Source organism: Thamnophis sirtalis, unplaced genomic scaffold (genome assembly GCF_051295495.1).
Source record: "Thamnophis sirtalis isolate CommonGarterSnake01/CBP01778 unplaced genomic scaffold, rThaSir2_p1.2 scaffold_14, whole genome shotgun sequence".
NCBI classification, from domain to species: domain Eukaryota; kingdom Metazoa; phylum Chordata; class Lepidosauria; order Squamata; family Natricidae; genus Thamnophis; species Thamnophis sirtalis.
This window is the reverse complement of record NW_028261394.1, coordinates 20371628-20399613: the sequence shown is the minus strand read 5'-3', so window position 1 is coordinate 20399613 and position 27986 is coordinate 20371628. Positions and strand designations below refer to the sequence as shown.

At 40.1% G+C, this 27986-nt stretch overlaps 1 protein-coding gene across 4 annotated transcripts; it reads left to right on the top strand.

The window, feature by feature from the left end:
- Positions 1 to 27907, top strand: RBBP6 (RB binding protein 6, ubiquitin ligase). Of its 4 annotated transcripts, XM_014064168.2 has the most exons (17): positions 1 to 649; positions 3129 to 3228; positions 6086 to 6122; positions 10846 to 10890; positions 13140 to 13228; positions 13354 to 13450; positions 13925 to 14064; positions 14550 to 14722; positions 16273 to 16376; positions 16886 to 17205; positions 19414 to 19513; positions 19607 to 19685; positions 19772 to 19829; positions 20673 to 21038; positions 21372 to 21473; positions 23546 to 25288; positions 25955 to 27907. In XM_014064168.2, exons 1-17 carry the CDS (start codon positions 484 to 486, stop codon positions 27495 to 27497), a joined length of 5262 nt encoding a protein of 1753 aa, XP_013919643.2. In that variant the 5' UTR covers positions 1 to 483; the 3' UTR covers positions 27498 to 27907. The 4 variants fall into 4 exon arrangements, with proteins under 4 accessions (XP_013919643.2, XP_087584878.1, XP_013919644.2 ...); XM_087728752.1 differs by lacking the exon at positions 20673 to 21038; XM_014064169.2 differs by lacking the exon at positions 21372 to 21473.
- Positions 27908 to 27986: the final 79 nt, after the last annotated feature.

Here is a 27986-nt window from a genome sequence, read left to right as displayed (position 1 = left end):
GCCTGCGCACTCCGGCGCCTTGGCTCGCCCTTTACAAGCGCGTGTTGTGCGGCCGGGGAGGCGGCGGCTGTTCCTCGCGCGCCCTGCTCTTCTCTCTCTCTCCCCCCCGCCCCCTCCGCAGCCCTGCGGCGACCAGCTGGGAGACCCCGGAGCGAAGGCGGAGCGTTAGTGAAGCCTCACAGCCGTTGCCGCCGCCGCCGCCGTTGCCGTTGCGAGGAGGCCGTTGAGGCCGCGATCCGCCGAGGAGGAGTACGAGTACGGAGGACGCCGACGGAAGAGGAGGAGGAAGCGGGACGAGTCGTCGCTGCCGTCGAGAAGAGAGCGAGGCCGAGAGCTGAGGAAGAGGAGGAGGAAAGAGCCGCCGCTTCCGCGGCCATGTTGGAGGCCTAACCGGCCCAGCGCCGCGCCTGACAGGAGCCGCGGCGGGCGAGGCGGCCTCTGAGGGAGCCCAGGAGGGGAGGCCCGCCCGCCCGCCCGCCAGCCATGTCCTGCGTGCACTACAAGTTCTCCTCGAAGCTCAACTATGACACGGTCACCTTCGACGGGCTCCACATCTCGCTCTGCGACCTCAAGCGCCAGATTATGGGCCGCGAGAAGCTCAAGGCGGCCGACTGCGACCTGCAGATCACCAACGCCCAGACCAAAGAAGGTAGGCGGGCGGGCGGGCACGTGGCGGGCGCCTCCGACCAGGCGCTAACGGAGCCTTTGTCCGCGACCGTTGAGCCGACGGCGGTTCGACCCAGGAGGCCCCGGCGGGGACGGGACGGGAGGAGGCACCGCGCCGGACTCGGGGCGCCCTTCGAGCCACGGCCGCGCTTGCCTAGGCAGGGCTTCGGCTCAGCAGGATGGGAATTGAGCGATTGAGCGGCCTGCCTGGACGGTCAACCTTTACTTCCATGGCCGCCCGTCTCAAACCCGGGACGTGGTTGGGCAGCCGACATTATCGGGAAATATGGTTCCCCCTCCTTAAAGAAACTTGAAATCTGTAGGAAAAAGAGCGATAAAAAGTCAGGAATCCCCACTTGAGGCCCTGAATAGCTCAGCTCAGTTAACTTTTTTGAGTGTTTTAAATGTATAAAGGATTCCGGATGATGTCATGAATAGGCTGAAGACCGACCCAAAGTGCCATTATCGGGTTTATATTATATCCTCTATAGATTCTTATCAGATATTTTTACAAATATTGTCGAGATGCGTTTTGGTGACACGAAGAGTAACAGTCCTTTACAGGGAGTTAATTTCAATGAATAACTTTTTAATTTTTTCTGTCTTGAAACGTAAACGGGTTAATATTAAATCTGAATGTAAATAGGTGAGTTAGACAAACTGTCAGTTTGAAAGCTAAAGTAAAGCTGCCAAAAATGTGAATTGACGGAGACTTTGGGGTAGGACCAATGAAATCATTTCTTAGATTTCACTATTTATGCTGTACCAAATTCAATGTATGCTTTTCAGTTCCCATTATCTATGCAAACTATTTAGTTCATACAGAAAAAGTAGGAATAAACATTTAAAAGGGAACAAAAAGAAAACTGTCCAGTAAACCGTTTGTGTTATTCTTATACTGTATCTTTAATTCTTACTTCTGATTCTAAGGCTAGAATTCTAAAAAAGGAATTTTCTGTATTGGTATTTTTTTAAAAGACTAAAGATATGCAAATATTGCCACAGATGTAAATGTAAAGCAGGTGTGATTGCAAGAAGAGATTCTCTTAAGCTGTAATCATTAAGTGTAAATTAATGGATTTATGGTCAGACCTAAATCATTGTTACGGAATATAATTTCCTTTTTTGATTTCCTCTTTTAAAGTGCCTTAATTTAAATAAATCAGACTGATGGTGCCAGGTCTTGTCTTCAAGTAAAAAGACATTAATATTAAGTACCTATTCTGAACATATCATTGATGATAAAGATTAATTTGAATAACTTCTGAACAATTATTTAAATCATTTAAGATTTTTAAAAGTTGTTTTCTAATAAAAGAATTCAAAATAATTATAATGTATATAATCAGAATCTGGAAATCGATTTAAGTTTTAAAGCTCGGTACAGGCTATATATTATCTCACTTATTCTGTTTCTCAAAATCATTAAATTTCTGTTCATAGATCATAAATACTAAAGGTGTGTTAGTATGAGGACTGCCATATTATGATTCTCCAAATCATTAGGAGACCCAATTAGAACCATAAGTTCATGGGGGAATGCAGAAACATTCTGCTTACATTTGTTTCTTTTCTTATCAGTTCTGCTTTTAAATCCACACTCTTCCTCTTTGCCCAGATCCATTCCAGCCCCAAAATACTGTTAAATTATCTTTGCCCCTTTCAAGAGAGTTAAGCTTTGACTACATGATGCGTTTTGCGAGGCTAATCTGCTCAGCAAATATGAAATACAGTTAAAACATGAGGAAATCTTTGACTTCTGTTATAATTTGTTTTTCCAGATTTCTGTAAGGAGTTTAAACATCCAGCTTAATTTTAAATTTTGCTTTTAATTCATCTTATGTTGTAATTAGGTTTCAATCATTCTACCTCATTAGTTTGGCTGAAGTAGATCATAGCAAAAATACAATTGGTGTATATGTAATTATACATTAAAAGATGGAATACTTAAATGTGGAAGATTGATAAAGTTATTTTAATTCTAGTACGAGCAGCCATTTGGTGATTAGAAATACTGTACATTCTCCCTCCCCCCCTCACATTGAGGGCTGTGATAGATGAAGTCTTTGTTTGGGGTAGGTGTATCTGCAGGACTGGTGCTAATGCTTCCATATTCAAATAATTCTTACATTTCTCTATTTTATTTCTTGGCATTCTGTGATTTGGGAGCTGTCTGCCTCTTGCTTGTTGTCCATCACTCCCTAGAAATTACTGCAATGAACTATCACTTTCCTGGGGACAAAATTACCAAACATCTACATAAACTTTTAGGTTAAAGCCACTTAACTGTGCATTATGAAAGCAATACAACTTTTTAATTCAGTTAGTTATTTTTCATAATAAAGGGTGTTAATTACCCTGCCTGATTATGTCAAGAATTCCTGTGATTTGATGCCTTACTAGAAGAAATTCTGCATTTCAAATAGGAACTCCTGCCAAGTGTGTTTGTGTTTTCTTCCTAGAATATACTGATGATAATGCCCTGATTCCCAAGAACTCATCCGTTATTGTCAGAAGAATTCCTATTGGAGGAGTAAAATGTACAAGCAAAACATATGTCATGTAAGTGTTAAAAAGATTTTTAAGAAATAAACTTACATTCTTATTTGATACTTCTTATACAAGTTATCTTCATAATTAGAAAACATGTATACTTTCTCTAATGGGTATGTCTGTCTCAAAATACTTTTTTAAATCATGAATAGTTTTGTGGAATTCCATTTTCAAAATTTTTGAAATAACACATTTTGCTTAGCACTGCCTGGTGCATATCATTAAAATAAAACAGGATTTGAACTATTATTGAAACTTGGTGACTGCCAGAAAACATGCTGATTTCTATTGTCTTAATCTATAATCACTATATCTTATCATGAATGTCCTCTAGATAAAATTGCTTTATATTTTGACTGTCTCAGTGAACATAGTTCAAACTAAAAAAGAATTTTGTCTAATATTTAACATATTTGATAATTGAGAATTGTTGCTTGTTTCAGACTCTGGAATTAGTGACTGCAGACACATTCACTATGAGCAAATATTGCTATATTTAAATATAAGAAGGTGGACTATAGGAAAATTCCTTGGGACTGATTACCTAGAATAGAAGCGCAGGACATTTGGCGACTTAAACTTCTTTGAGTTGAACTTTTGAAATGAAGTTGTACTGGCAAGAGTGGTACTCAGCAGACAGGTGAATTTTGCCTGGGAGGATTATTCTTTGTGCCCTACCTGTATTTTAAAAGAATCCTACTCTGGGATCATACATATATAGTATAGTAGTAAGTTGCTCATAATAACAACCAGTGGTATAATATGTGAATAGTACATCTAAGTAAAGAGTGGTGCACATTTTGGTAATTCAGTATCTACTTTGATGTAGCGATATCACAGTATTTGAGAAATAATTCCTTTAAGAAAGAATACAAAGGATTCATATTTGTGCTGTCATTAGCTTTGAAGGTATGCTTGTGGGCTGGGGCTTTAAATACATCCTAGAATATTGTTACATATGACCTTTTGCTTCCAAAGTAAAACCAGGCTTGTGTTCGAAAACTTATATGCTTTTCTTTGTACTGTTAGAGTGAAGCTTCTAGTTCTAAAAATATTTGAATTTGGTAGGCTGCAAGTTCTATAATATACCTTGAACATCAAGCACTAAAATAAAATTTAAAATAAAAATGAAGAATCGGAAATTTGGGTGGAGGTTAAGTTTTTTAAAAGTTACTTTATCTTGCTGTTATTACAGTAATTAGAAAAAGTATCGGCTCAAACACTTTGAATCCTGGGGACCTACAGGTAGTCCTTGATTTACAACTGGAATTATGTAAGTCATGGCAGTGGCTAAACCGGTCACCAAGTGACCATGCCTAATTTTACTACCTTTTTTTTCTAGAAGTCCTTAAACAAATCAGTTTTCTTCAATGGGCATTTTTTGTTGGAAAAATAGTGGAATCAGCCCCTCCAAAAAAAACGCAACAAAAATGATGGTTGCATGACCATGGACCCTTATAAATGCGAGTTGGGTAATCATTGGAACTCCGAAACAGGGTTATAAGTAACTGTGTTGTAACAGGAGGTCTGTTGTAACTTCAAACAGTGGCTAAGCAAGGACTATCTGTATGTATTTCACCTAGTTCAGAACATAAGGGGAAATACTAGTTTCTGCTTACATCATTGGAACTAACCCTAACCCTTACTTCACCTTATCTTGTAGGGCAACAGGGACAAAATAGCTTTCGCTTCCATTTTTAAATTCATTCATCATTTTAGCCATCCAGATTTAAAATAGAATTTAAATCAGACCATCATTTTTAATATTCACTTGTTCTCATTTATTTAGAATTAAAATACAGCTTTCTGAATTTAGATGTCATGAGGAGGTAAGCTTCATATAAAACTAGGAAGAAGGTCTAAACTCTTCATGACAATGAAAAAAAAAGAGCTGTTAGCCCATACAAATCATTGAAATGGCGAGCAACAGTGATTTCCCAGTATATTTGAACTAGAGTACTATGTTGTCTAAGACAATTTTCACAGTACATCTTTAAGACATCTAAGATACATTCTTAAAGAGACAAGTCATAGGTGCAACAAAATCTTCCATGTGAGTGAGGCAGTTATATTTATAAACTTTTTATTTTGATATAAAAATCATCAAGGTAATTAGGTGAAAAATATTGTATATATATAAAATTTATATGGAAATGCACGCTGATGACATTGAAAGTGCATCCTGAACATCTGGACCACAAGGAGTAGTTATTTAATTTTAAAACTCATTATCTAATTATCCTTCCAGTTGAGTTTGTTTTATTTGAAAATACCACACAGTACTTTATTGTCATTGTATGTATATACACAGTTTACACATACAACGAAATTCACATAATACCCAGAGACCAGGCCCCAACACACAACAATCCCCAAACACACCCCTACCCACCAAAAATGTCCCAATTAGATTATAGGATTGAGTAATGCATCAGTATTGTAAAGAATATAACTTCCTAAATGTAAAATATTCAGGGGACCTATTTAAAGCCTTTTTTTAAATCAGACCTTTTTTCTTTATCGCAGAATGCATAAGTTTCACAGAAGCATAGACACTTCTCTCAGGTGATGTTTTTTGAGTCCACACATCCTATCGCTTTTCGGTCTGTCTAGTCAAATTGAGTGCCTTGCTCTTGGTGTATGGGATTTAGCCTTTTCCATAAACTTTGCATGCCAGTCTTAGAAAACAGGTATTTCTAGAAGCTTAATGCTAATGTTCCTTTAGGATCAGAAACTTTGTCAAGTAGGTTTTTGAGGAATGTTTCTTTATGTACAGTTTAATATGCACTTTTGGTTTCTGGTGGTGAATTTCTCTTTGATGACAGTAAGTTGTGTTGTTTCTGACAGTATGTTTTCCCTTTTTTAGAAGTCGAACTGATCCAGTGAGTGGACCTTCAAAAGCAGTATGTAAAAACACAATCTCACACTTTTTTCTTCTACACAATCTGCTTAATTTACAATATTGTAGCAATAAAGTATTTTTACAAATATTTATTTCCCACAGAGAACCATTGATACTGTAACTTACATTGTAATTTGATTCAGTATAGTAAACTGGGCAATGCAGATCATTTTAATGTGATCATAAACATTGGTGCAAAGTGACACTCTGAATTGCATATTGAAATGCTAGATTATTTCCTGTATGACTTTGTGTTGTACAGATAATGTCTGATCACTTATGGATCATGTAAGTTAAGATTTGCACTGCTGAACATAATTATTTTGTTCTACATTTTGTGTGTCTCTAGTTGGTAGCTGTTTGTTTGTATAGGTTGTTGTGTGCTTTTTGTTTCCTCGAAATAAAAATATTTGGAGTGTATCTTTTTTTGCCACTATCACATTGTATCAACTTTTGTTCTTAATATTTCCATTAATGGTTTTTGAAGATATTTTCAAAAACTGCAATATATTAAACTTATCTTTTTCTTCTTCAGATTCAATCATTTATTGAAAGGTCTGTTTGTGCAATTAGATGTATACTGAGAAACACACTGTTCACATGTGTTGTTCCAACAGACAACCTAGAATGTGAACTGCTATCCTAAGATCTGTATTTCTTACTAATTATCCCTGAGCAAGACATAATTAAAGTTAATCTTAGTAGTCCTCACACAAGAGGTATTTTAGCACAGTGACAACGCCCGTCAGGCCTAAGAAAAGATGCCCTTATTTGCTCCTTGGGTCACCACAAGTCCTTAAATTTTTTCCCCCCCATATAATAGCCTATTCAGTTGCTTCCTTTGGTAAGCTCTTGTTTAGTTGCCATTATTAATCAGTGGGATTTTTTTCCTATTTCAATTCATTAAACACACATGTGATCTCTCTTCCATTTTTAAATTTGCTTAACATACTATAAAGTTGTTTTACTTAAGGTTTATTAATGATGCAGTTTGGCATTGCTAGATAGTTTTTTAATGTTAGAAAAGAGCAGTCTTGCTGATCAGTTAGAATATTTATGAAATGCTTATTTAGAAACATTTAGCATTCTTGTGGTATATAAAAACATAGTTCTCATTTGATTATTAATTATATATTGCATGTCTGAAAATCATTTTTGTTTACAACTAGCCCAAAACTAAATAATATAGCAGATTTTTGTGTAAAACTACTTTTATTATTTTATAACCAGTCCTTTCTGCTAGCTTGTATAAAAAGTTATGTTCACAAATAAAGTTCAATTTTCATTTAGAATTGTGTGTACCCTGGCATGTCTATTGTACATCTTAATAGCTCTGTTTAAAAGTATATGGTTTTAAGGAAGCTTGCAAACAGCCCTATAAAATCCACCAATTCAGAGAGTGGTTGCCTACAAATGTTTCTGTTATCTGCACTAAAGGAAGGATCAAAGTTAGAGACTGTCAGGCTTTGTAGTACAGCTGTTTCAGGCCTACGGTACTTTGAAGCTAGGGTGCACCAAAAGAATGTTCATCCAATCAAGTAAAAACCTTCCCAGCTCACACGCCAAAATGCTATAGTTTTCTTGAAATCTGGAAAAGGAGACCTTAGGGCTGGGGATACATCTTGTTAGGTCTGTGTGAAGTTGTTTGTCACTTAATGGGCTTTGAAGAAGGAGGGTGTAGATAGGAGACTTCAGTCCCTACATGCAATCAGCCATTCTATAGTCAGAGTTTAGAAATAGGTTGATTCAGAGGGTGTTAGGTTTTGAGTTGTTATGATATAAATGGAGAATTAGACTCTTTTCATTGAACTTCAAATCCTGGCCACTACATACAAAAAGGTCCCGCGTAGTTCTTGGGAACATTAGACAGGTTTTGCTTTCTTTCAAACTTCTTTGCTGTAACCTACTATACTAGAATTCACCATTCAAGTACTAATAACTGAAAAATGTTTTATCTTTTTAATTAGCTAGGTGCTCCCATCTATTGTGGTGTTATGTATACAACTCATGTCTTTGTCAGGACCCCCCAGATCCTTTTGCAATGAGTGCATTTCCCTCATTTCCTAGACAGATAGAATATCTGGCATATGCATGTCTTTCTCTGCTCTCCACAAATGTTGACTAAGTGTCTCTCATGCCTCATGGCCTGCCTCTGCAGGGGAGTGAAAGAGTATCTGCTCATCTAGGAATTCCTTTCATATCATTTTAAATTTCAAAACCTTCCGTGCCACATGTGATATTGAACCTATCTTAATAACTAAAATCTTAGCAATTTTGAAGAAACATTTTGACTCATTTAGTTGTGTGTGGCATTGACCAGTGTTTGATTGCTAGTGTGCTTTGATTTTTTCTTGTTTCCCCCCCCAATCTATTCTTTTTATTTAACCATTTCCACAATGGTCACTGAACCTTGAGAGGTTTTTAGATCTCATAGATAGGACATACATACAACTTTTTTCAGATACTACTACATGCATACCTGGATGGTTTTACTAAAATTTGTGACATTCACATAGTTGAACTAATGCTGAGAAAAATTAAAATACATGGTCATCAGACAGCTAGAAATATGGTGATTGTATCTAGGAATTTCTCATAGTATAGTTGATCAGACAGCAGATACTTTCTCTGATTTTAGTGTTTGCAGTATGCTCTGACATTAGGTGGAAAATTTGAATCACTAATTTGTGAGTGCAGTGACAGATTCTCACATCTGTAACGAAACTCAGGCTCTAATTTGGATGAAATGACATCTCAATTGAAACTAAAATCTTGAAAGGATAAGAGCATTAAAGAAGGTAGCTAGTACTAGCAGACACAGATTCACATATTTCTGTTATTCTAATGGCCAAAATGTAATATTGATTTATTTCATAAGAGACAATTTTGTTTGTAATCTGTTTCAAAGAGGACTAGACAATAGTATTTGTTGCTGTGTTCAGTCATTTGTTTCTTGTGGCCCAACCATTTGTTTGTGTCCAGTTTATCTATTTCATATTTCTTCCCTTATAAAAAGTGTTTTAGCACCTCACATGTTATTACAAACTCCATTTTAAAAAAGATTTTAAGTGCTATTTAAAAATCAATACTTCTGATCAGCCTCTGTGGCTATTTGTATAGCCCAGGAAAATGCTTCAGAATGAATAGGAAACATACATTTATTACATTACAATCTGCAGTTGGGGCTTACCTAACACTGAACATGTAATCCACACTCACATTATTTCTTCCTGAACCATGCAGTCACCTCCTGGACCTCTTCCATATGATGAAAGAATGGGGAAGAATGTATGTTCAATGTTGACTAAATGAGGCCATAATTTTAATAGACAACCAAATGGGATTGATGAGGTATGTCTGAAGGAATGGTTTGCAGCACCCTCAGATATACCTGGGTGGTTCTCAAGAGATTCCTATGAGCCAGGTGTAGCTGCGGGTGCTGCTACTACCCTGTAGTGGTTCCACCTTTAGGATTCGCTTTTTGTGCTGGATCTGAATGGCAGCTGTTAATTTACATACATAAAATTATTGTACTGTCCCCAGTGTAGCTTTTTGTAAGATGGGCAGCTACAGTATACAAGTTTAATTAGAAAATAAAAGCAAAGGTTTGGTTATTTTGGGCAGACATTAAAGTGTGTGTGTGTGTGTGTGTGTGTAATAGGTCTTCCAAACTGTGGCTTTATTGTCATGATTCTTAAAGCCCAGCCTTGGTATACTTAACTCAGAGTAGTGATCTATGTTTTTTTCTAACTGAGGAGCTAGAATCTCATAATTATGCCCTGTCTATACACGTGAGAGGTGCTTTTCCATCAGTGGTAGTTGGCATTCAATCATGCATGCCTGTTTGTGGGTCATAACATGGTAGTCATCATCATGGACATTTTTTTTTAACAGTGGCATAATTTCATGATTAGAATTGTGAAATGTATCACATAATTGCAGGTTGTCTGATTTAGTTCTATTATTGACTCTGTATGATAATTAGAGTTTGCATTAGGCTTAAGTTAGGCCTGGAAAAAATCTCTTTTCCTGGTTTTTTTTAGAACTGAAAGAAGCCCCTGTAACTCCCTATCTTACATAATACTAAGTTTAGGAATGAGGTGATAAAAAGAACATGGAATATATGTATTTTTAAAGTGTTCATTTAAATGCATATATATTTATTTTGCACATTAATTTCAGCATCTTCTATTCAGTACTTCTCACAAACATCTAAGGGATGTGTCATTGCTATCAGCATCCTGATGGTTTTTCTTTTAAGTACAACATCTATCATCTTCTAAAGCTTTGAATCACTCAAGATTTTTAAACACATCTAAATGAAAATGACTATAAATATGCTCTTTCCCACAACATGTTTGAACATTTTTACATTCACTTCTCCCACAGCATACATTTACATAAAAATTGAAGGTTTTTAACCTTAACTTATTTTAATATTTATTGCAGCATGTTTTTACTTTGAAAAATGTACACTTGTTTATATTAGTTATAAAACAAAGCCAATGATGAAGTTCCATCTTATTTTTTACAGAACTGAATATTATATATTTGACTGCCCAGGCCATAGAAACAAATGATACATTTCGACTAAACATTTTTTTCAAAACTTCTCTCTGTAAAATGTAGTTTCAGGCTAAATCTTAATACCACGGCTGAGGCTAAATATGTTGGCTACATTTTGACTGTGGAACTTGAATGTGTGTTTAATTTTTTATGAACAGATTGATGACTCTTCTGCATCTATTTCTCTGGCCCAGCTTACAAAGGTATATACACATATATTTGTCAAATATAACAGAATATATTGTTGCTTGCTTGGTATTTTGAATGTTTTCTGCTGTGATATTTATACCTTTAATTTCTGTTATAGATGCAAAAACTATTAAGTTTAAACATTGGAAATGTGTGTATTTATTAATTACTATCCTGTAAAGAGTAGTTCCCAGTATGGGAAGATAGAAGGGGAGTACCTTATCAGCCTCAACATAATGTTGCAGTTTTATTCATCTTCAAGACACAAAGAAGAAGCACTTCTGAAGCTGTTTTATCATTTCTTTGATATGTTACATTAATTTTGCATTGGAAAAATAGCACAATTTTAAAGAAGAATTTTAATACTATTTATGGACTCCTAGGATTTCTCTGTGCAGCAGTCAGCAGAGAAGTATTTCCCTATCACATGGACACTTTATATGATTATTTGGGGAACCTGCACTCAAAGCCAGAGATAGAGCAATAATTTGCATCAAATAATTTCATCAGTTGTACCCTTGTAGTATATACAGTGGGCAATAGCTATGCAACTAATTTGTTTGAACACAGACTGTGTAAATGTATCTATAGGAATATACCAATGTGTATGTGTGGCATACGGGCAAATGTGACCTTAAACTGTTGTATCAACTTTGTTTGCAATGAAACTGCTTGCCTTTCTGCTCAGTAATGTGTAATTTTGTCTGGGAAAGCACTAGTGATAACATACCCAAATAAATGGCTGCTCTTTAAAATTTTGAGTTAGAAGCAGTATTGCCTTATATTTCATATGTCTTCTTGTGAACAAAGGCTGGAGTTGTATTTTTTCAAAAATAAACTACGTTTTCTAGTTTGGAAATTTTGACATGCGTTTGTGAATATTTAATTTATATCAAGCAAGTCTGGTTTCCATTAGTGCTGTCCTTAGATTTGTCCTTGGTTTTGTAACCTTATGTCAAGTTTATTTTTCTGAGATGTGAAAAAAATGTCCAAGAGCTGTACAATTTTAAGTTTCAGGTAGAACTTCAGAGAGAGTATTTCTGTCAAATGCAGAATATTTTATATAATATAAAGCAGTTCAAAACTGTTACTTACTTTAACCTCTTTGGTGCTGATAGTTCTTACATAGAGGGAATTGCATTTAACAGTTTTGTTTTATTCCTACTGTGTATTAAATGCCATATTTGAATTTTGGTCTATTCCTACTAATGTTCTGTGCTAATGGATATGTTCTGTAAACCTGTTTGGGTTCAAACAAATTAGCTAAGTATTTGTAAAATAGTTTTCTGTAAATGTGAACAATTTCATAGTTGTTAATTTGCATTGTTAAGAAACGTTATGTATTTTAATCAACTGTTTAATAAAACGTTGAAACTAGCTGTTTGCTTTTGTGGATGAATGTATTAAAAAGTGTGTATGGAGGATCTGAATGTTAGGTGATTGGATATCTGAGCAATTAATAACAAATCCCTTCAACCTTGCTTATATCAATATTTAGCGTGCAATGACCCATTTTAACAAGTTTATTAGCTGTACATCACAACTATGGCTTGTACCCTGAAAGGGCTATCATCCTGAAAGTTGTGTGCCCAAAGCATATTGTGTGGCATTAGATCCTACTTGGCAGAAAGTTACTTGTTCAATCTTGTTTACATATTTCTGGATACATTAGCACTATTCCTTCATTTTTACTTTTATAGATACCAGAAGGGGTTTTACAAGTAATTTCCCAACGTTTAAAAATAGTCTTAGGTATGAAATGTCAGTTTTCAGGATGATAATTGCTGTTTTAATATTTCTAAGTGTAAAATAATAATTCTAACCTGCAAATGGAGACCATGAATTCCATCTTATCATTCCAAGGTAAACCTCTTAAAATTCATGGCTTTTTAATCCATAAATATGCAGGAGGCAGTTTTCAAAAGACTTAGTTTCAGGCCACTTAAATGTATCCGAAGAAACAGGTACACTTTCACAAGCGTTTGTGTAAAGTACAAATAGCCTGATGCACAAAATATCCCAGCAAAGAAAATAGTAGGTTTTGTTTTGATTAAATTAGATTAACGCAACAGGCACACAAACATCATGTAAATGGCATAAGGACTCCCTGGAACATCTTCAGGATAATCTGAGCTGTTTTTGAGACAACTTTAGCTAGCATTGTGCTGCTCTTTACAGGATTGGATGAGTGGTGTTGTCTTTGACTGGATGGCTTTAAATGTGTTTTCTAATGTGTGTTGTCAAATGATTACCTATTGAACAGACCGCCAATCTGGCTGAAGCCAATGCTTCTGAAGAAGATAAAATTAAAGCAATGATGTCACAGTCTGGCCACGAATATGATCCGATCAAGTAAGTCTTCACCATGTCACCCACCAAACCGAAGCAAAAAAACTAATTTTGGAACAATTTACATAATTACATTGGAAAAAAAACAATCTGCAAAGTTGCACACTTTTTTTCTTACACCTTTTTAGTTACATGAAGAAACCCCTGGGACCACCGCCACCATCATACACTTGCTTTCGTTGTGGAAAACCTGGTCATTACATAAAGATCTGCCCAACTAATGGGGTAAGATTAGCCTTGTCTCGATTGTTGAAGTAGCTTGCCTTTTGTTTCCTGATGGCAGCCTAGTCTATTTTTAAATTCATTGGGGAGAGAGATTCCCTCATGCTAAGCTAACTAGGGAGTCTTTGGGGGATACGTAGTTTTAGAGGTATTGTGGCTGGCAGGATGGGCAAGCAAAGGCAACTCATTCAGCAGCATCTGTCTTTGTATTTCAGTCTTGGGAGCAAAAGCAGGGAGGTAAAGAACTATAAATTGGAGTATTAGCAGAAGGTGTTGCTGGTTGTGTTAAACCACCTTGTCAATCTCTGGATCTGCCCTCCAAAGGGGAGTAGAGTTGTTTGTTGTCTTCTAATGAGAACAATTTTATGTAAAGCTACAAAATCTGTCCAGTGATCAAAACAATTATGTGCACATAAAGTTGGCAGGAGTTGCAGGAAGTAGATTTTAAACAATGTTTCTGTTGTTTTTTCTTAACAGGACAAGAACTTTGAGTCTGTTCCTAGGATTAAGAAGAGCACCGGAATTCCACGAAGCTTCATGATGGAAGTGCAGGATCCTAATACTAAGGGTGCCATGCTTACCAATACAGGGAAATATGCTATTCCTACTATTGATGCGTAAGTAATAGAGATCTTTGCAGAAGATCCTCATTTAAATTTGCCTGAAAATTGCCTAAAAAACTGAAATTAGCAATCCAGATTGGTTAGATGGTTAACAATAAATTGACTGGCTATGGAACTCTTATGCTATCTTTCTAATGTTCTGTTTTTGTTTATTGATTAATAATACTTGGGAACAGCACATCTGTGATTATAGGTTCTAGAATCATATCAATTCACTTTTTATCTTTTCTTTCACCTTAGCTGAACTTTTTTGAGGAACCATCCTGGCTCTGCCAAGTTCACTAATATAAAATTATTGTTCATCCAATTAAAATGCAGCTTTAGAATTCATGCTTCTGTTAATTTGTCCAAACTGTACAGGAGTAATGGAAGAAAAACGTTAGGATACATCCTCAACTTTATAACATGCTTCACACTACTTTTACTTCCAACAAAGGAGACAAAAGATTTCACGGAAGGATTTTTTCCCCCCTTTCCAGCGAGGCTTATGCCATTGGGAAGAAGGAAAAGCCCCCTTTCTTGCCAGAGGAACCATCCTCTTCCTCGGAGGAAGATGATCCTATTCCAGATGAATTGTTATGTCTGATCTGCAAGGATATAATGACTGATGCTGTGGTGATTCCCTGTTGTGGAAACAGCTACTGTGATGAATGTGAGTTTGTAAGCTGCTCATTCTCAGATTCTCAGTGTATCATATGGATGGACCTGTGTTTGTGCAGAGTGGTGTTCTTGAACCTCAGCATTGTGTACCTGATGGGATGCCCTCTGTTGCCCTGATAACTTCATGTACAGTTTTCCATACAGATTATGCATTATTGGACTTTTTACATTCTTTCCAATCCAGCAGAATGTTGGAAATAAGTTATTTAAAGATGGTGGGAACTCTGGCAGTATGATACATCTACAAAAACTGGATGGAAATAGAGCAGATTTGGTTTGGAGGAACAAGCTGGCAAAGGAAAGATGGAGTTTAAAAAATCAGAGTGGGGACTGCTGACAAAAAAAAAGATTATGGAAAACCCCCTGTAGGAAAAATGATTAGACCATTGCTCAGAATATTGCTGAATATTCCATTCTATTTATTTTGTATTAACAAAATACAAAAACCAACAATAATATGTTCCATTCTAAGCCCACTCCCATCTGGGGCTTCCTTGTGCACATTCATACATAATACAAGGAGGTGCAACACATGGGGAGGGCAATTTCTTGCCAGTATCATACTGGTAATTGGTATGAGTCTTGAAAATTTATTCTAATTGGGCTGCCTGGAAGTCTGTTCAGAAGCTTCCGTTGGAACCGAATACAGCATCCCATGTGCTGGCATGTAAAATCTGATTATTCAGAGTTATTCTTCAGCCTCCCCACTGGCTTCCTATTGGTTTCCAGGAACAATTCAAAATGCTGGTTTACAAACCTTTTGACTCCATATGGAAGTGGCGTCCTAAGTTGTGATGGCATGCTGTATATGTGCAACCTCCCTGCTCAGTGGAGGTATCTGCCAAGCCATCCCCAGTTGTTGGCCATCAGCTAAGGAATTCCCCTCCTTTAGTCATCCTGAATCTCTTAACTTGAACTCCTTGATCTGAGTGAAAAAGAGATTTGCCCTCTTTTACAAGACAACCTTTTACATGTCACTGTCAAATCCCCCCTCTGTTTTCTCTTGCTCAGCTCCTTCAGCCTGGGACGTTGGTTCCAGATTCCTTATTATCCTGGCAGATTTTTCCCAAATCTGTTCTAAATTCTCCATAGCTCTTTTAAACAGTGATGCCCAGAACATATAACTTATGTTTAAGAGCCAAGGTGGCGCAGTGGTTAAATGCAGCACTGCAGGCTACTGCTAGATCAGCAGGTCAGCGGTTCAAATCTCACCGGCTCAGGGTTGACTCAGCCTTCCATCCTTCCGAGGTGGGTAAAATGAGGACCCAGATTGTTGGGGGCAATATGCTGACTCTCTGTAAACCGCTTAGAGAGGCCTGAAAGGCCTATGAAGCGGTATATAAGTCTACTGCTATTGCTATTGCTATTGCTATTAAGTTTTCCAAGTTCTCACTGTGATGCCACACTTTAAATTTAGCACCCTTTAGACATTGGTGACTGTTAAAAGTTCTGTATAACTGTGCGACCCTTATCCATCTATGCATAAAATGCTCTGCTTGTAATATTCTTGCATTTAAAATGGAATTTTCAAATCATTTACAGGTATCCGAACATCCTTGCTAGAATCAGAGGAACATACCTGTCCAACTTGTCATCAAACAGATGTGTCTCCTGATAATTTAATTGCCAACAAATTTTTACGCCAGGTAAACTACCTATATTAACCTCTCTGAGGGCACCTCCCCTGCTGTTTTAATTGCTTTACGCTATTCTGAGTGAGATTTTCTGTTGAGCATTTGGAAGGAAATGATCATTAATCTGGTTGGTTAGTCTGTAATTTGACTTAATTATCCAGGTGTTTCTCTTCCTCCTGTAACAAAACCAAATGAATGTTAATCTTCTGTACAAAGGTGGGAAACCTATTTTGCTGGTTACTCTATTTACATCACACTAGGGTAGATGGGTAAATTGTAGTCTATTTGGATCATACATTACTCCTGATTAATGTTAATCTTGGTGGGCAGCCTTTTGCTTAGCCTGTTGTGCAAATTCAGTCTGGACAGTTTAATATATCGTGTGAACCCAGAAGACTTATTTAATAAGTAATCAAGTGACATGGGCAAGCCAGGTGATACCCAGCAAAATAACCCTTCTGAAAGATAAACCGTGATTTTATTTCAGACAGTTTTGATTACTCATTTGTTTCTCTCTTTAGGCTGTAAATAACTTCAAAAATGAAACAGGCTACACTAAAAGGCTCCGCAAGCAAGCCCCCCCACCAAGACCAGCGGTTCAGCGGAATGTGCCTTCTGTGCCGAGGCCAACAGGCTCCAGGCAACAGGATCCCCTTATCCTCCCAATCACTTCTGCTTCGGTTCATGCCACTGCATCTCCCCCCTTATCTTTGACTCCTGGCCAAGCCCCCCTTGCAACAAGCACATTAGCCATGAACCAGTCTGCCTCCACCTCAGTCAGTGATGTGCCTACAGCAATGTCTCTGGCAATTCACATTGATAAGCCTGAAGGACCTTTCCGGTAAGTCAACTAGAGTGTGGAGGTGGCATTCCTTCCTGTGTTTATCTCCGACGTGTCTAATACCATATGTCCTCCTGCGTCCTTTAAGGCCTTTCATCCAGTACGAGAATCTTCATTGGTCTCATGATCCCCACAGAGCACACAAACTATTTTAACATTTCTGCCACTGGAAATGAGATTTCAAATTGGTAGGATTGTTAAACCCTTCATCAAGAAAGTAGCCTGTTTTCAACTTTTAACCTGTTTCCATCCACTCTTCTTAGAATAATATTGCACAAATGCTTCCATGAATGATTGTGTTTTTGAATTTCAAAGAATGTTGGAGGAAACTAAACTATGCAACCTCCTGGAATTGATTTGGTTCCTATATTTGTATCCTGCTCTACTTTTCAAAGACTTAGTGTGAATTTAAGCTGTACTTAAATCTTGAATCAGTGTTGTGTGTAAGTAAAATACTTTTATCAGATTTTGGCTACATTTAGAAGACCCTTAAAATCTGGGGTAAACTAGTTACCATTAAATTGATGGTCATTGAAACTGGTTTGATCCATGATCAAAGTCCTCTATATACTTTTCTCAGTTGCATAGAATAAACCATATTTATAAACTTTGTACATTATTTCAGAACAATTAAGACAGGAAATTAAAATTAGGAAGGACATGTTGGAGATGGAAAAAATTACAGTTGACGTTGGGGAGAATTTCTCTAACAAAAATGAATGTGTTTCTAGAATTATGTTTTTGTTTCAAACAATATCTATTTTGATAACTAATGCACCATTTAAGTAATGGCAGAAAGCTCCCTCTAGATTTTTATCGTGTGGCAAATCCAAGGATTAAATATAAAATCCTCTAACATAGAAAGGAATGAGGATGCTTGGGACAGCCTGATTGGAAACTGTATTTTGCAACCTGTTGCTTGGTTTGGATGAAAGAATGGATGCCCTGAGAAATAAGAGAATTTTAGAATTAGAAGAGCCAGACCTGAGGTTTGTTTTGGTTTTCTATGGCATGATAAAAGTTAAGGATAATGTAGATTTTAAAAATCATTATATTAGAAGTGTCATGTTGAGAATTTGAAATAGATATAAACCCAAATTGTGCCTGAAAATGCCTTTACAGGTCTCATCACGAAGCAGTTTATAGAAAAAAAATTCAGGCAAAGAAGGTGGTTAATATAATTTTAGAAACTTACAAATGGACTAAGGGTCCTGATAAAGTCTAAATAACATTTGGGAATTGATTATAAAGAATCCTTTTTGTAGGAAAAATCTTTTGTTTTGAATTCTGTAAAAAATTAGAAGACTTTAAAATATTGGATACTAGAGGGATTATAATTAAGGGAAAGTACACTCAAAACTCAAGTTACAGTTACAGAACAAAGTAAAATATTTTAACATTGAACACATTGAAATATGTTTTTGAACAATGAACTCAGAACTTAATTTTAAGAGTGTCTGCCTTTATAGGTAGACTTTGTTTAAAGATGTTATAGAAGAGGAACAAGGTTTATATTACTAGATCAAGATTGGTTTAAAAGTGGCTTTAAAAATGACCAAGAATGACATGGAAAAAGATGTTATAAACTGACTTGATCAGTTGCTAGGTTTTTCAAGTTATACTAGCCAACCACATTTTAATCAATATGTTGTGTTAGGTAGCTCTTGTGCTTATTTATTGATTCATGTATCTAGAAAATTGGACAGTAAATGATAGCTGAGTTTATCTTGTGATGTCTAGTATAACTGCTTTCTGCTCTTCCTAATGAGTGGAAAGTAACTCACTATTTCAAGACAGGAAGAAATTTGGTGCTCTGTGATATAAGATCTGTCCGTGACTTACTAAATTAAAAGTTACTAGAAAATGACAAGTTAATGATAGTAAAGAGCACCTCCAGTAGAACTTTCCTATGTGTTTATCTGCAAACCTTTTCCTTGGTATAGAAAACATTTCAATCTCTTAATGATGATACTTACTTTATCTGTCACTTTTCCAGGTCTTTGTAACTTTGATGCATAGACCATAGAAATGTATAATTATATAGTTACTATAGCTTTACCTCTGTTGTCAGATGCCTTCCTAGTAATTAAATACATTTCCCATTTTTCCTCTGTGTGCTTGTAATAATGAAGATAATGTTCCTACTTCCCAATTCTATCACCAAATACCTTGCAGTTTCTAACCTGGAAATTGTTTGTTTCTCTCCAGGGAGGGTGATGGTCTCGGACCAGCTGCTGCTGTTATGTTGGCCTCCGACCACACAAAGCCACCTTCCTCTTTATCAATTAACACTGTGCTGGAAGAGAAGGTAAGCTTTGTTTCCGAATGGAACAAAGTATTTTGTGGTGTATTTTGCAACAGCAGCAGCAGCAATTAATCCCCTTCCGTTTCCTTCCCAAAGGGGTATCAGGTTCCTGTGCTTGGACAGCCAGCCTTGACTGGGCAGTTGAGTTCTCATGGGCATTCAATACCCACCATGGGTAAGTTTGCACAGCTTGGATCATTCTCGTCATATGCAAGTGGAGTATCTGCCATCCATATTGAAAGCAACTTCTTCTCCACACAGGTCAGCCAATGAGAACAAATCCTGTCCGCTCTGCAGCCAGTAGGTCAGGCTGGGAGCCGTAAGTATCCTTTCAGAATATATATATGTGTGTGTGTGTGTGTGTGCGCGCGGGGGGGTGCATTTGTCTGTGTGCAGGTGTGTGTGTGTGTGTGTGTGTGTGTGTTATTCTTAGGCAGCAAGTATAGAATATAATCATACTAAATAGCTGTTTGTATATACATAGGTGCTACCAAAAGGGCTCCAATCCTACAGTAATGAGCAACACTTTAAATCTGTCTCTGGACTAAAATGAGCAAGGAAATGTAACAGATTTGTTCATAGTATAAGATTAGAAAGGTATCTCAATCATATCAATATTAGAATTTAGCATTTTTGGAGGCAAAATACTATATTATCAAACATAGCCAAAGCTAGAAAACTCAACCCTCTAACTCAGTGGTTCCCAAACTTGGCAACTTTAAGACTTGTGGACTCAAGCAGAGCTGGCTGGAGAATTCTGGGAGTTGAAGTCCACAAGTCTTAAAGTTGCCAAGTTTGGGAACTACTGCTCTAACTGTTAATTCTAGTTTAGTTAGCCTTGAAAAACTCAAAGGTGGTTCTGGGAAGGGAGTTGAGGTGCAGAGTGCAGCAACTGCATAACCACGGCTGTGGGAAATGGGTCAGAAGCAGAACTTAGCCAATGTGCCAGTGTCTATGGGGACCGTGTTGTGGGGAGGGCTTTTTGTCTAGGTCTAGAGAGCTACAGAGGGAGGACGGCAGAACAGCTTAGTCTGTGGTTGAGCTGTAAGACAGCATAGGCCGTGACTGCAGAAGAATGCTCTCTCCGTTTCACGTTCCTCCTCTCTTGCGAACAAAAGACAAGTGTGACACTCAGTGACAACATGTTTTTGGGTTTCTTTAGAAGTTCAAACCGAGGACGCCCGCATAGTGATCGTACACAAAGGACTCAGGCCCCAACACTGCCAGCCTCAACACCAGTCTTTGTGCCCGTGCCTCCACCTCCCCTGTATCCTCCTCCTCCCCACGCACTTCCTCTTCCACCGGGGGTACCTCCACCACAGTTTCCTCCTCAATTTCCACCTGGTCAGCCTCCACCAGCTGGGTACACTGTCCCCCCTCCGGGATACCCCCCAGCTCCAGCAAACATATCAACACCATGGGTACCAACACCAGTACCAACGGCTCACTCAAATACCATCCCAACGACCCAAGCACCTCCTTTATCTAGGGAGGAGTTTTACAGAGAGCAACGGAGACTTAAAGAGGAGTAAGTATTTGGCTCTGGATGAAGTTCCGTTATATTTCATTCTTCTGTTTCAGTAGACGGTTTGGCTGCAGCTGTGCTCAAAATGCGTGTGCTGTGAGCAAACATGACATATAACGTGAGATTTCAGGTGTTGGTTTTTCACCACCAGCCTTCAGATCTAAAACCCAGAAACTTGTAATTCTAATAAAATACTATGAAACGTCTTTCAAAAAAACCAATGATTCGCATTTTAGTAATATGTGGCATGCAGTCCTTGTTTGAGTTAGTACTCTTAGTGCCTGCTTTATCAGTACAGAATTGCATTGCAGCACAATGTTTTTCTTATTTTAACAGGGAAAAGAAAAAGTCAAAGCTTGATGAGTTTACAAATGATTTTGCTAAAGAACTGATGGAATATAAAAAAATTCAGAAGGAACGCAGGCGTTCTTATTCCCGGTAATTTTTTAAACGTGTCTATCAAAATCTGTTTATTTAGTGCAGCTGCTTTTATGCCACTTAACTTAAATATAAAACAACACCTAAGGAAATAATTTATAATAAACCATATAATATGTATAATATTAATCAGCATCCTGATTTTAAAAAAATCACAATTATATACTCCTTATCCCATCTCAATGCCCGAATGTTACATTTTCTTGTACAACAGTCACACGGGGGGCAGAAGTTATTCTTGGCAAGAGCCGATTCCAGGCAATCTGTCTGCTGCTTCCAGATGCCCTTCCCTCACCTGCCATGGGAGGAGCACCTGCTCTGCATCCAGAAGAAGGGTGGGCAGTCTTTTCAGCTGGTCTCCTGACTGGGAGCTGTGCAGGGCTAGCTTCTGGTGGAGCAGACTTTTTATTTTGGTGGGCAGGGTCAGAAGTAACTGAATGAAGGGAGCGCCGACACCTGTAGAGGCTTAAGGCAGCCGTTTTGGATCTTGGCGCCCCATTCCCTAGTGCACATAGAAGTGTAATGGATGCTTTCAGTCTTTGCAGGACTTAAGGCATCCATGGAGGTGCCTCAAATGTCCTACTAAAAGCAAAAAGCCAAAACGGTTTGAGCATTTCTGTCCTGCCCAGTCTGAGGTGCTCAGGAGGCCACACTGCCCATCCTTGAGCCTGGGCATCTCTAGCTCTTCCTTTTCCAGGGTCACATGTAGACCAGGCACTTGGGGTACCCTTTATATCATTTTTACCACCCATCTCACCAGTGCAACACAATATTAACAGCTTTCTAGCCCAGGCTGAGGAAGCGGAACTCCACGCCCCACTGGACAGACCAAAGAGTGGCTGTGCTCCTATTCCTGCATTGAGCAGGGTGCTTAGGCCAGTCATTTCTGCTGGTAATGAGAAGTGGTTGGTGATAGTGGTGAGAACAGGAAATCTCCATTTACCTGCCACCCCATCATCCTTTCCCTTCCAGCTGACAGCTGGGCAGGCAAGGCCAGGCCAGGTCAGACCAGTACCACTCTGGCCTCTGCGTGCTCCGCAGTCATTTCTCAGGGAACAGTTGCCTTGGAAAAGGAGGTTGCATGCCCATCCTGTCCCAAGAACTCCTGGTAGGCCTCTGCTTGCTGCTACCTGTGGCCAGGGCTAAATCATGGCTGCTGCTGCATTCTCTGCCAGCATCCTAGACTCTCCTCACCGCCACCCAGGAGTTTCATCTAGCCCAGCCCCGCTTGTCCCCTTCATAGACACAGGCTGCCTTGCCTGATAGGAATCCCCAAGAGCTGCTCCTGCACTCTCCCCCAAGCAGGTCTCTTTCTAATACAACCCTTGGAGGCATAACCTCCCAATCCCCTGGCTTCCGTATTCATAGTAGCAGGAAAGCACCAATTGGTGATGGCTTGTTTTCTGAGGGACAGAAAGTCTTATTTACAATCAAATTCTACCCTGTTTTCTATTAAACGTCATCTGAGAAGGTATGCCAAATTTGAAACAATGTGTTGTTTTAAAGCAAATTAGCAGTGTCATTTCTTGAGAAGTCCAACTCAATTGAGTGGCATTCACCCAAATTTCCCTGGAGCCTCTCAGACATTGGCCATTTCTCTGGCCTGGTCCTGAGGAACCAAAGCAGCGGTTGTCCGTCCTCCAGGCGTGCAGCGAGGCAGCTTGAGGGCCCAGCATTGCAGGCAACACAGCTCTAGAAGGTTCATAGTGGTTCTGCGCAGAGATTGGGAATCCAGTTGTATACCCGCACAGGTGTCCTCTCACTTTTGGACCCTTTGCAAGATTGCCAGACAAAACATTCGTTAATTATCTAGCTGATATCCAGCCACAGTCTAGGGAACTGCCGGAGTAGACATTTGGTGAACTCTTTCTGAAAATTTCAGATTCCTTTTCTAAAAACTGGAAAAGTCCTACGGGTCAGCTCAAAGTATTATTAACCTGTTTTTGAATTGTATATAGCGAACATCAGTATTTTAAAAAAATACTTCAGAATTCTCTTGTCTCTGCGATGTAAGATAATTTTTACAGAGATTCAGAAGCTACAATTAAACATTTCTTTTCATTGTGTTCCAGGTCTAAATCGCCATATAGTGCATCTTCCTACTCAAGAAGTTCCTACACCTACTCCAAGTCACGATCTGGCTCGTCCCGCTCTCGCTCGTACTCTCGGTCCTTCAGCCGCTCCCATTCTCGCTCCTACTCGAGGTCGCCCCCCTATGGCAGGAGGGGCAGGGGCAAGAGCCGTAATTACCGCTCCAGGTCAAGATCACACGGATATCATCGCTCAAGGTCTAGATCACCCCACTACAGAAGGTATCATTCTCGGTCAAGATCTCCAGCGTACAGAGGTCAGTCCCCGAATAAGAGGCCCGTTCCTCAGGGAGAAGGGGAACGGGAGTATTTTGGCCGCTACCGAGAAGTCCCAGTTTATGACATGAAAGCATATTATGGGCGATCTGTGGATATGAGGGACCCCTTTGAGAAGGAGAGATACCGCGATTGGGGGGAGACCTACAGAGAATGGTATGAAAAATACTTTAAGGGCTTCCCAGCTGGAGCTCAACCCAGACCTTTGCTTAACAGGGAGAACTTCTCCCCAGAGCGATTTGGCCCTCCTGGACCAAGGAGAGAGAATTCCCCTTACATTCGAGGTCGCAGAGATGATTATCCTGGAGGGCTCGGGCATCGGAACCGAAATCTAGGCGGTGGCTACTCTGAGAAGCTGCCCGGAAGAGAGGGCCACAATATGAAAGACATGACCAAACTGAAGGACAAAGAAATGGACAACCCTTCAGGCGATGCAAAAGGGAATAGACACAAGAAACACCGGAAAAGACGGAGGGGAGAAGAAGGTGACGGCTTTTCTAGCACTGACTTGTTGGAGGGCCCACGGAAGCTTGCTTCTGGCGAAGAAGGCAGATCTGACTCCCTTTTTGTGCCCCCGAGCAGGGACGATGCAACTCCTGTCCGGGACGAGCCGATGGAAGCGGATTCAGTTGCCTTTAAGCCCATCTCTGACAAGGAGAGGAAAGAGAAGCCGAAGGGAAGGGTGGAAAAGACGAAGCAGAAAACCTCCGAAGGGGCTACCTCTACCAAGAAGGAGGTGCAAGGCAAACCGGCTAAAGCAGCCCCTCAGGAGAAGGCGGAGGCTGACCGTGAAAGATCCCCACGGGCTGAACCTCCTGCCAAAAAGGTGAAGGAAGAATTGCCAAAGGCTGATGGCCCCAAACCTTCTTCCCAGAAGGACGAGAAGCCACCAAGCACCCCCCGTAAAGCCCACCCCCGGGGCACAAAAGAGCACCCAGAGTCCAAGTCCACCAAGGATGAGAAGGCCAAGAAGGAGCATCCCAAGGAAACCAAGCAAGAGAAGCCATCCAGCAAGGAGGAAAAATCCAAGAAACCCGTTGACAAAACCAAACCAGTAGATGCCAAACCTGAAAAGAAGAAGAGGAAAATGGAGGACAAAGTTGAGAAGGAGCCTGAAACCCCAGGGCTAAAAGTTTCCAAGCCAGAAGTTGCGGAATCGAAGCCATTGCCAAAGGGGAAGAGTGACCCAGAAGCAGAGAAAGCCGAGAGGACCCCTGAGAAGGACAAAGCTGTTTTACCAGTCGTTCCTGCAAAGAAGATTAAGCTGAACCGAGAAACGGGCAAAAAGATTGCCAGTGCTGACAATGTTCCTCCGGTGAAAGAAGCCTCAGCCGAGAAGCCTGAGCCGATGGTGGTGAGCAAAGCAAAGCAAGAGAAGACCAAGGGGAAACTGAGGAGAAAAGTGGCAGCAGCCGATGGATCGGGTTCCACACTGGTCGATTACACCAGGTACTGTGATTACCAGGAAGGCAATGGTGGCTCCTTCCCATGACCTGTTAAACCCGTCCCCAGCCCTTCCGTTTAGCCCCTTCAAATCCTTTTGTTAATAGTTCTGAATTCTTCTGATGGGGCTTCCCTGGTATAAACCCTCTAAATTCTGATACCAGTTAGTTGTCCTTTCCTCCCAACCCTTGTAGTCAAGAGATGTCCAGTACAATCTGGGTCTTTCTTCCTTTCTTTCTCTTCCCCCACCCTCTCTTTCATTCTTTCTTTCTCTTGTATTCTTGACCCAACAACAACAATAATAATGTGAATTGTATTGGATGACTGGACTTGCCCTTGAGGCAAGGAATGATTGCCTGGAATTTTGACAGGTTTTTCTCAAAACCGTAAGATGCAGATTTTAAAGATTAGTTTTAACAAATCACATTCTCCTCCTCCTCTATATTTAGAACAGTTGAAGATGAAATCAGGCCATTTTATAGAATAAGCTTATTCTATTTAAAAAGTTAAAGCATCTGTGTAGTTACCAGGACATTTTCTTATGTTAGGCCATTTGACAAATGTCTTTTTGGTGAGACAGGGAAACTCATATTGCCACTGAAAAATTAGGAATTGAAACTATACCCTTTGATATCCCCAATAATAAATCTTTCTTCGTTCTTGCCTCCTCAGTACAAGCTCTGCTGGAGGCAGTCCAGTAAAAAAGCTGGAAGATAAAGTGGACACCAAGCGTACTGTCATCAAGACTATGGAAGAATACAACAATGACATCACTGCCCCTGCTGAAGATGTCATCATCATGATCCAGGTTCCTCAGTCCAAGTGGGATAAGGATGATTTCGACTCTGAGGAGGAGGAAGAGAATGTTAAGTCTGCCCAAGTCCCTTCTGCCATTGGGAAGCCGGCCAGTGTCATCAAGACCGTCAACACGAAGCCGCCCAATCCTGTCAAACAGAACGAGAAGGATCCTGAACTCGTGGAGAGAAACCCAAGAGCCACAAAAGAACCTGGCCGTGAAACTTCACAGCCTGACCCCAAAACCTCCAAAGCGGTGACATCAAATGAGAAGGGGAAGGCCAAAGACAGGGACCATGCTGCCTCTGACCGAGACCCTTCTGAGAAAAGAAAGAGTGGAGCTCAGTTAGAGAAGGACCGTTCTGAACGCGGGACAGAGCAAGGGAATGCCAAGAGTGGGTCTTCTCACTCCTCCAGGGACAGCAGATCTTCAGACAAACATGACTCTGCCCATGGATCCAGCACAAAGGACTTCACTCCTAGCCGAGAGAAGAAGTCAGACGGGGACAGCAGCAGAGACCACTCCAGCTCCAAGCGAAGAGAAGAACGGAGTGGGCCCACGCGAAAGAAAGTGTCGCCTTCGCGGACTCGGGAATCAGCCCCCTCTGCATCCAAGAGCAAGACCAGGGAGGAGCGAGCAGAGCAACCGAAGAAGGAAAGCTGGGACTCCAAGCGGGGCAGTTACAGCCCATCCAGGGACCGCAGGCAGAACGACCCCAAGAACGCCTATGACTCCCGGCGTCCAGCAGAGCAGCCCAAGGCCCAAGAGAAGGGCTCAGGCAAGGAGAGAGAGAAGCAGCGGCCATCTTCGGAGGCCTGGAGCAATAAAGAAAAGGGGGCATCTGGAAGCAAGTCTGCATTAAGACGGAGCTCTCCAGAAGCCAAGGAACAAGGGGCTCCCCAAAACGACAAGAATGCTGCCAAGCCAAAGCCTCAGCCGAGCCACACGTCCCGGCTCTCTTCGGACCCGACACGGGAAACGGACGAGGCAGCTTTTGTCCCAGACTACAACGAAAGCGACAGTGACAGCAACGGTTCGACAAAACAGGATAGCTCCCCAGGGAAAAAAACCAGAGAGGGGAAGGAGAAGCCGAAAGAGGCTGCAGTCCCCACTGCCCTGGCCCCCCAGCTCAGCCGGAGCCAGAGCCCCAGCAGCCCCAGTGCCAGCCCCTCAGGGAGCCAAGACCGGAGCCGCAGCAGCAGCGCCAGCTCCGCAGACAGTCAGGACAGCAAAAAGAAGAGGAAGAAGAAGGACAAGAAGAAGCACAAGAAGCACAAGAAACACAAGAAACACAAGAAACACCCTGGCACCGAGTCAGAAGCCGAGAAGAGCCAAAAACATAAACACAAGAAGAAGAAGTCGAAGAAGAGCAAGGAGAAGGAGAAGGAGAACCCCAAAGCAAAACCTGTCCCAGTCTAGGGGGCCAGGATGGACTCAGCCACCACAATGGCATTTTGTCCTCATGTAAAGTTACCAGAGCCTTGTAAATAGAGCTACAACAGGCCCCGTGCTGCACTTACCGAATTGCTGCTTGATTTGATTTTTACATCAGAGCTTTATAAAGTGAACATTTTGTACAGATTTGTGAGTTGTGACAATGTAATATGGGAGGAGGAGTGTTTTCTTTTAATTTGGGGGGCATTTTATTTTTATCCACCGTTACCTTAGTTTGGGTGGAGTTGACTGTACTGTGAAAAAATTCACACTTTTTTTAATTGCCTGTCAAGATAAGTAAAAGGGCTGATATCTGTTTAAAATATCAGCTAGAGGGATTGATAAAAAGCCCTGTTCTGTTACTTTTGGATGATAAATAAAAAAAGTTCATTGAATCTTAATATGGTAGTTTTATAGCTCCAGCGTTAATAAAGGAAGCGGATAAAAAGTGACATAAACTCTACACAATGAGAG

Bases quoted from the DNA above. Each gene is read 5' to 3' on its own strand.
- RBBP6 (XM_014064168.2), top strand. From the start codon at position 484: ATGTCCTGCGTGCACTACAAGTTCTCCTCGAAGCTCAACTATGACACG. The intron at 16,377-16,885 runs GTAAACTACCTA...TTCTCTCTTTAG, and splicing joins CCAACAAATTTTTACGCCAG to GCTGTAAATAACTTCAAAAA. The intron at 21,474-23,545 runs GTAATTTTTTAA...ATTGTGTTCCAG, and splicing joins CGCAGGCGTTCTTATTCCCG to GTCTAAATCGCCATATAGTG.